Source organism: Oryzias latipes, chromosome 16 (genome assembly GCF_053564925.1).
Source record: "Oryzias latipes strain Hd-rR chromosome 16, Olatipes_Hd-rR_3.1".
Lineage (NCBI taxonomy): Eukaryota > Metazoa > Chordata > Actinopteri > Beloniformes > Adrianichthyidae > Oryzias > Oryzias latipes.
The window spans coordinates 28,526,691-28,536,158 of record NC_136252.1 but is presented as its reverse complement, the minus strand read 5'-3'; the positions used below and the strand labels follow the sequence as shown (position 1 = coordinate 28,536,158).

The 9,468-nt window shown below is 37.2% G+C and overlaps 1 protein-coding gene across 1 annotated transcript; it reads right to left on the bottom strand.

Annotated features, from left to right (window-relative positions):
- Nucleotides 1-4,699: 4,699 nt before the first annotated feature.
- Nucleotides 4,700-8,294, bottom strand: ethe1 (ETHE1 persulfide dioxygenase). Its single transcript, XM_004078322.3, has 7 exons — nucleotides 7,783-8,294; nucleotides 6,903-7,047; nucleotides 6,415-6,563; nucleotides 6,160-6,289; nucleotides 5,852-5,941; nucleotides 5,597-5,713; nucleotides 4,700-5,476 (listed from the first exon to the last, which is right to left on the bottom strand). The coding sequence occupies exons 1-7, from the start codon at nucleotides 7,990-7,992 to the stop codon at nucleotides 5,430-5,432; spliced, it is 888 nt and encodes a 295-aa protein (XP_004078370.1). The 5' UTR covers nucleotides 7,993-8,294; the 3' UTR covers nucleotides 4,700-5,429.
- Between the last annotated feature and the right edge of the window lie 1,174 nt (nucleotides 8,295-9,468).

Sequence of the window (9,468 nt, the reverse complement as noted above, 5' to 3'; positions counted from 1 at the left end):
TTTCCAAAAACCTTTTTTGTCTGTTCCTGATTCACCACAATTTGAATAAAGAAATACTCTGAGCATTCATTCATTTTCTATGCCGCTTTATCCCTTTCGGGGTCACGGGGCTGCCGGAGCCTATCCCGGCCACTTGTGGGCGAAGCCAGGGGACACCCTGAACAAGTCGCCAGTTTGTTGCAGGGTAGAATGTCCTCACTCACACACCCATTCACTCCCGCACTCACACCTATGGTCAATTTTGAGTTGCCAATTAACCTATGAAGCATGGTGGGAGGAAGCCGGAGACCCCGGAGAGAACCCACGCATGCACGGGGAGAACATGCAAACTCCACACAGAAAGGTCCCCCACTGATGTTGTGTTTTTCATGTCCCCCAGCTGGGACTTGAACTGGGGGCCTTCTTGCTGTGAGGCAAGAGCGCTAACCACTGCGCCACCGTGCAGCCTCTGAGCAATTTTAAGCTGAAGTTTTACCATATGTCCTCCTAAATGAGAAAAAGGCCACAAGAACATACTAAGAACACCAAAAACCTGCTTTTCGTTCCAATGAAAAGCATTTTAGAACAAAAATTTGCATCACCAGTAAGATTGATTGAAGATGAAATAGACTAACCTCAGCAAAGGTTAGTCTGTTTAAGTGTACTACAAGTATACTTAGTCTATGCTAAAAGTGAGCTAGTGTACTTTAAATTTTACTTCTTGTATACTATCTACATATTGTAAATTCAAAATGTTCCAATTTAGTCTGAAGAGGTATTTAGTTATGTACTTCCTAAATTACACCAACATGGTCTATAACTTTATCACTTATTCATTTACTTATTCATTTACTTTGTTGCAGTTGTTGCTGTTTTTCAATTGTTTTTTGTTCCTGAACGGTTGTTTGTTTTGGTGTGTACTTTATCACTTACTTATTTTTGTATTTAAAAAAATCTTTATTTACAGTTGATCACATTTTGTATTTTTTAAACCATCGCAGCTGTATTTATTTAATATGTATTTATTTAATACAAATGTCATTTTATAATAATTTTCATAATAATTTTTAATAATTTAATATGAATGTCATTTTTGATGTCCTTTTTTATGTTAAATTATATATTATTTCTGAATGTCGTTTTTGCCGCCACAGATAAATGAAATTTCCTCATAGTGGGATTAATAAAGTTATCTATCTATCTATCTATCTATCTATCTATCTATCTATCTATCTATCTATCTATCTATCTATCTATCTATCTATCTATCTATCTATCTATCTATCTATCTATCTATCTATCTAATCTACTTACTATACTTCAATAGACTGAACAAAATAAACTTTAAGTGGGCTACTTTTTGCCAATGGAAATCAAAGAAAGGAGTTGGGATTTGGTTGGCGTTTCTTTCTGGTGCAGACAAACTGACAGCTTTCATGAAACATGGCTGAAACCATGACAAAAGTTTGCTGAAGGCGGAGTAATGTGTAAAACGTTGGTTGTGGAGTCATCCATCAGTAAAAATGCTTTTATCAGCTGCTGCTGACATATTTCTTCTTTATGTATGTGTCAATGCTGACATCATTCTCTGCCTCCCTATTCATTTTTGAGGAGCTAACATGACGTAGAATATTTTCTACAACACAGTGTTTTGAAATACCAGAAGGGGAGCCAAGTCATATTCAAATGGATCAAAACATTGACTGTTTTGAAATAAAATCATTGGAAAACTAATGGTTCTAAACAGTGTGTCTGATGTCACACACTAGGCTAACAGAGGCTAAGAAGTTTGTTCCTGTCAGTCCAGAAGTGGAAGCTCCCAGCAGAAACAATACCAGTGTGTTTCCTGACACATGAACCACATGACACATCTGAAACACTAACACAATCCTCAGGTCTCGGATGAACACCACACACATGTAGGCCAGAGGCAGCTGTGAAAAGACATGTTTACCAAGGCTTTTACTTTGGCAATGTCCCACAGACTCAGTTGGATTGATCAGTACATCAAGAAACGTTTCATACCTTTATTCTGTTCAGGAAATGAGTCAACTGCTTGGAACCATCAAGCCTTTAAAAGCACTAATTAATTGGGGTATAATTGCTCAACATAGATTTGATCAGAAATGAAAAATACATGTTCCTGTTCACACTGATGCATTTCATCCACATTTAAAATCCTTTTCTAAATTGGTTTACTTGGCACCTGAACTCTGAGTTTATGTATGCAAACAGTCCCTCCAGAGAGCCAAACAGGGCAAAATGAGTCCTCAGAAAATAAAAGTTGTGATTAGAAAATGTCTACCAGGAACATGAGCTGTTTATCAAAATATTAGAAAGGAATAATGGGACCAGCTGATTCTTTTGGTTATACACCTTTCCATCTCACATAGTTTTGCTTTATCACATGATGCACTTTAAGTGTTTTCTTCTGTATTTCACCCGCAATGTGTTGTGTAACAAAAAAAATCAGGGTTAGCTTTCCCAACAACCAATTATTTATCAAAGATTTTGTTTTTAAGGACCAAAGAAACAGGACTTTGTCTTAAATTTTGTTTTATTTTTAAGGTAATTTAATAATCTGGTCATATAAAAATGTATCCAAGTACTAATGAGTGTTTGGAAAGTATTTCTTTTATGTTGCATATACGGTACTATTTTTAAGTGACGTAACTTAAAACAAGGTCACACTTTGAAATGTGTGTCTGAAAGTGGATGTGGTTTTTTTGATTTAACTATGGTTCTGTATCAGAGTAAAAGTGAATAGAAGTGAACTTCAGACTCAACATAACAGATAATCCTCTGAAAAACTGTGAAATTATAATGAATGAATTGATCAGAAAATTCAGTGGAGACTTTTAGCACAAAGTCTGTAGGTTTGCTGAGATTCTTTGTTGGCTGTGCAGAGCAAGCCACCAGGCTCAGCAATGTGTCTGTTTCATGTGACTCTCTTGGGACCAACATTTCAAAAGTGTGAGGGTGAAGGTGAAATATTTTTCACACCAACATAACGAAGAAACTGTACAGCTAGTCAGAAAACCTTTTTTCAGGAGCCTGTTTTCCCTACAAGCAGCGTTAAAGGTTATTATAATTTATTTCACAACCTCATTTTAATGAATTTGCCTCATTTAAGCCAGAGTTTGACACAACACATCCCTATTTTTTTGTTTTTGTGTTATGAGTTAATTAGAAACTGTAGAATGTGACAAAGCAAATTCTTGTTTCAAAATGTAGCACAAGAAAAATTAGAAAGCCAACTTGTAACAGTAGTTTTCTAGATAAAAACCTAAAGGGACGCCAGGATACTCTGAGGTCGTTACTTTCATTTATATTTATCATTCCTTCTAGATTTTCTGATCTCTTATTTTACCAAAAAAAAGTCTAAATAAGCCCAAGAAATTAAGAAAACATGGTGACATGATAATTTGTTATTGGTTTTAATTAAAGAAAGTGTGTGGTACATTAATAAAGCACTGCAGATATTTTACCTCTTCATGCCGAATGTTAATAGTTAGCGACGGACCATTTAATGCAGGATTTAGCATCACCTTGAACGGAAAAAACACTGAAGAACATATTTTTTATATATAGTTAAAAATAAATTCAGGCATGAAGGGGTTAATGAGTCAATCTTACCAAAAAATACGGACAATTTGCATTTTGGATGCCACAGATAATAAATACAGTTTGTTAAAGCTGCCTCCACAAACGTGCAAGCATAAAAAAAAGGCGGAATATGACATTTGTGGCAACCTTAATTTTTTTTTTTATCATTTATATTTCTCTTTAAAGTATGTAACAGGTGGGAAAATGGTCTAACTTTCACTGAGATTGTGATTTATGAAGTTCTTTTTTTTAAAAAAAACAATGACCTGTTTAGCAGGATAGACCAAACATCTCATTAAAACATTGTTTCAAGACGAGTTTCTAAAGAGTCTGGAGCAGCAAACCCACAGCCCTCCCTCCCTCCCTCCGCTCTGAGGACTTTATCACCCCGCCTGGCGTTTTTACAGCTCTCTCTGAATGAGCTGATAGTGTTGGAGATTCTTTCCAGCGGCGTGTCTGGTGGGACAGAGAAAGAGCTGCAGGTTTACTGCGTTCTGGTGCTAGTGGGGTCACACTGAAGGGCTGGCAGATGGGCGACAAACCGGGGTAGGGGACAGCTGGCCCGTCGCGGCCCGGCAACAAAACAGCATCAAGAAAACACTTTAGGTGAAAAGCAACACATCTTCAGACGGAGGCCACACTCCCCCCATTCCCAAGAGAAACAATGCAGGTGTCTGTCAGCAGCCACAAGAGAGGGCGTTCTGATGAAGTCGTTCATATGAAATGCTGACAGAGACAGCTGGTACATGTGTGTGGGCAGAAGGTGTCAACTTACATTCAAGCTGGAAACACCCACCTGCAGATAACCTTTTCCCTCGCCCATGCTTTCCTTTCATTTCTGTCAAGCTATGGGGAAAAATGTGGCGTTTCCAAACGTCATGTTTTAAAGCAGTACTAAACTGTAGTTTCAAGGTGGTTCACTCCAAATCTTACCAGCCAGATTCAGTATTTTGCTCATAGAGCATCTAAAATTAGGAAATAACTTCCCCTCCGTGTTTAAGCTTAATTTTTAGTGAAAAGTAGAATCCAGCCATAAAGGGTTCCTTTCATGCCAACATGGGACATCATCCAAGTAGCTGTGGTCCTTTCACTGTACCACACATAAAAGCTTGCATTTGCTAAAATGAATTTATTTTGATGAAAGCCCCTTAAAGCAATCACACAGTTTGTAATCACATGTGCAGGTTCCTGTGGCTGATGATCCTAACAAACCTTAGACAGAATGAAGTCTAGTATCTTCAGATAATGGTTTCAGAGTTTGGGATTTTTTTGTTTTTTTGTTTGATATCTTCAGATGAAGACACACAAAGCATTTTTAGTTCCAGCAATGGAAACTGTGCCTTTGATGATATTGAATGCAAAAAGTCTGGATTTATTTTCCTGTTATGCAAAAAATTCTGTACTGGTTAACAAATGCATGACTGTTCCTGTGTGCGCTCTTGGCTGACGGGAGTCCGGAATCACCGAAAAGGCCTCTCTCTCTCTCTCAAGAAACCTGTTGTTCCTGTGCAGCATTCATGAATACTAAACCAAACCTTGAATTGAACTGTTCTATTTGAGCTGCTTTTCTAGAAACAAAAAATCTCTCCTCAACATTACAAATAACACAAATACAAGTATTAGACTTTTTGAACATTTTAGGTACAAATTATTGCATTTGTATTTTTTAACACAACAGTAATTACTTTAGTTGTCAATTAATGCACTAAAAAAATATATACATTTACAAAAAAACACAATAAAAGCACTTAATGGTAAAGCACTTTACGTCCGCTAAATCAGATATGAATAGTCTTTGGAGCCGGACCAGTTCATTCATTAGTGCACTCTTCTCTGCAGGCCATTCAGATTCCATGTAGTCCACACACAAGGTTGGCTGGCACTGCAATGTCTGCAAAAACAAATGAAATCATCTTCTAAACTCATAATGTGAATCTACTGCACTGTTTATTGATGGAAGAACTCATGGAAGTGTCAGCTAGTTAAAATGTGAAATAAATTCCTTTCATACCGATTTTTTTGGGCTTTGGGAGATTCAGATTGTCCATTATCTTTATAAATTCTTCCTTGCTTTTTGTGAGGCGGGGATTCAGTTTGCGCTCCTCTCCAACTGTGGAAACGGTCTGGCCTAAAAACAAAAAAGTATAAAACCAACTCTCGAATTACAGTGTGACAAATAATTAGTCACTAAAACTATGCATCAGATAAAACAAATTGCATACATTGAAAAGTTTTATATTGTGGACTAAAAAGACAATATTCTAACCTAGATAGTCATGTGCGGGGTAGATGAGGCACTGTTCAGGCAGCGTAAAGATCTTCTGATGGATCGAGTCATACAGCTTTGAAGAAGATCCTGAATTAAAAAAAAGGTTGTCAGTATTTTGTTTTCCGTTGTTCATAAATAAGGTTATAGAAATAAATATAAACACTGAAATGATAGAACAAACCAACTGTTGGGTGTTCATAAACAGTGCAACACTGCCCTCTAGTGGCCATTTGTTAGATTTACAAAAACAAGCCGTTTTCAAACCACTAAGGAATAAAAATGAAAGTAGTACAATATCTGCCTACCCTGTTGGAAGTCTGTCCTGCCACAGCCTCTAATGAGCAGAGCATCCCCAGTGAAGGCCATGAGCTCATCATCCAGCACTAGAGTGGAGCAGCCATCTGTGTGGCCCGGTGTTTCCTTCACAACCAGGTACTGAGAAAGTGGAAAATGGAATTAAAAAAAAAAAAATGGAGGCCTGCTAATTATATTCTATACAAAGAAAGCCTGTTCAAATGCTTTGCTTATTGGTTATGTGAACAGTTTGTTGTTTTCCTTACATGTTTTCCAAAAGGGATTTTGTCCCCCTCCGACAGTTGAATGTCTGCTGAAGCGCCGCTGAACTTGGAGATGGCGCTCTTCAACCCCAGAATCCTCTTCTTCATCAGTCCTGTGCTTGTGATGTGGTCCGCATGGCAGTGGGTGTTTACTGTCAAAAAGAAGATTAAAAAAAATATTGATTCATCCAAAAAGGGAGGTATCATATTTCATTAAAAAAAATAAAAATAAACAAAACAAAAAATTACTGACTACTTAGATATTTTATATAGTATAAAAATATTTGGCGAACCCAAGGCTTAAATTCTTGTATCAGTATAACTGCCGCAATTAATTTTAAAATTATCTGATACCATCCATTTGTATTATGGACCTCTATTTTTGTAAGCAAAATAACAGAACCCTCGAGTTATTCTTATTGACTCAAAAGTACGGGTCCAGGCACAGACCATTCATTTCTCAGCCAAACTAAAGCACAAAATAAAAATACCTGCAACTGTTAAGTTGAGTCCAAGCTCTTGGACAAGTTTCACGTCTCTGTCGAGCTTCTCCAGGACGGGGTCAATGATGACTGCATCCTTGGTTTCAGTGTCTGCGAGCAGGTAGGTGTATGTGCAGCTTTCAGACTCAAACAGCTGAGGAGGAAAAACAAGTATAATTAGAAATGACTCAGCAATAAACTCCAACACTACACAACAGGTGTGCCACACCCGTGTAAACCTGCCTCCTCGTTTCGAGTCGGTTTACGTGAGAGGAGAGACAGAACAGATAATCATGTTATAACACCAGTAAAGAATCCCAGCTAATGTATTAAAATAAAAAAAACATATATTACAGGATCAATACAGTTCTGTCATTTGATGTTTGGGGCCTGCTGGGAAATGGATTTGTCTCCTCTTTTTGTAGCATAAGAGGAGCTTTTTTTCAACTTTAACAATAAAGCCCGTTTTTATTTTGTTGTGACTAGATTTTACTTCCAAAAAAACAACAAATGTTACACAAATGTCTGCTGAAATTTCAGGATGATGTGGACATAACTATACATACACACACAAACAAAAACAAGTCTGAGTGGGTATAACATAAGGAGTGGGTTTCCACAGCATATTTACTCCGAAATACAGTAATTAAAAAGGCTAAATGTGATGGCCCAAACCCAAATACAGCAGCCAAAATCCTTTGGTTGAGAGCCGTAACATCATCTACGGTAAGCTAGCAGCTAACTCCGCAGGGTACACTTCCTGTTGTCATGATGACCCTGAACATGATTACGAATTTAGCCGTTTTTAAAGCAAAAACCTACATCATGTTGGCACATTTTGAACACAGCAGTGCAATAAAAAGCAGGCAGATGAAACATGTTGACTTACTTGTTTGAAGAGGAGTCCTTGTCTCATCGCCATACTGGCGCAGTATAACCTCCTACTGTCTCGCGACGGCTCTATGAAAGAATTTAAACCGGAATAGAAGCGCCTACTTTCGGTTAGAGCGCAAGCCGAACCCTCTGTTATCGATCGGAGACGCAATGTATGAGATGCTATCCGTTGAGCAGTGCGTACTCTGCCTAATACCGAACACATAGTCGACTCTTATTTATACCAACGCCGGCTGGAATGATTTATACCCCAGCGGCTATGTCAAAGGGTCCCGAGACACTCCCCCCAGTGGCGGAATGCGCCCTTATCTCAAGAATAGGTCAAATTCCTCAAAAGAACTTAGTCACGCGGCGGATTTGGGCTAACTTTACTCCCAGCGACGATTGCTGTTCGGTACCGCCGTGGCTAGTCCATAGGCTAGCAACGGTGCAGTTTGCCAACAATAAATGTGAATGGTGGGTTTACGTGCGGGTGAACAGCCGCCGTCGGTTGGCGTGTGCACGCGCGCACGTAGAACAGACGCCGTTACTTGTATTTTTTGCCGTCTCACGCAGACTCATCACACTGAAACCAAAACAGCACTTAAGGAACCCTATATTGTATGTTTTGTTTTTTAAATCAGATTGAAACGTTGGAGCTTCATTTTCAAACCATAAAAGAGAATAGAAAAAACTAAACATTTACTTTAAGGTTGATGTTTGCAAAAAAATGTCTTATTTTGAAAATATATAACACAAAAATAAAACTATAAAGCAAAATGCCAGAAGAACCTCTATTTTTTTCTTTGGAAAGCATGCCTTCATATTTTGTAATTCAATGCAAAAACTTGGTTAAATGTTAAGATTATTTGTTTCTGCATTCTTAAGGGTTTGCCTCTGTTCTAAATATTTTACTTTTCTAAATATGTCTGATCTTCATGTCTGTTTTGCAGATCAGTAAATGTAAAGCTAAAGTTGGGCTATTTAATGTATTAAAATGAGCTTTAACACTTTTTTGAAGAGTTCCTCAAATCTCAGTTCCAGTCATCATCACTTATATACTCTCCAAACTTATATAGACAATTTTTGTAGGTCATTAAGGAATTTGTGCAATGTGTTGCAAAATCAGCCCAGCCATGTTCATCACTTTTCTAACAATGCAATAAATAAAGAAAGAAATGTTTAAAATGGTTTTAAACTACCATTTACAAAAATTGAAGTATTTTGAAAATCTATAACAGGAAAATGAAATGTTAGCCTCTTATTGAGACTAGATTATAATGTCAGAAGAGCTTTTCTTTTTTGACAGCATACCTTCATATTTTGTAATTCAATGCAAAAAAATGCAAAAAAAAAGAGCAAAATAACTTTTCCCTTCATAATGAACATTATATTTGACATGAATGAGTTTTGACAGAAAATGTTCCTTTACATCTGAAAGCATCAGCTGCCTTTTTGTGCTCATTTAATTTTTTTTTGCTATGAATGATGTCCAAACATTGCAAAGAACAGTTGTTTTGCTGAAGTTTCAGAATAATCTTAATTTTAAAACTGTGAAGTCCCAGATGAAAAATACAATTTCAAAAATAGTCAAATGAAAAACATGGACGTGATCAAAGTACATTGTGGTATGTTACCCTGCCGCCCAAAACTGGCAAGTGTGTTAACAAATCAGACTACTATAAAGTTATATTGTGCATTT

Coding starts and splice junctions, on each gene's coding strand:
- ethe1 (XM_004078322.3), bottom strand. CDS start 7,992: ATGTGTTCGGTATTAGGCAGAGTACGCACTGCTCAACGGATAGCATCT. Junction 6,564..6,902: donor ACTCAACTTAACAGTTGCAG/GTATTTTTATTT, acceptor TCTTTTTGACAG/TAAACACCCACTGCCATGCG. Junction 5,942..6,159: donor CAGGACAGACTTCCAACAGG/GTAGGCAGATAT, acceptor TTTTTAATTCAG/GATCTTCTTCAAAGCTGTAT.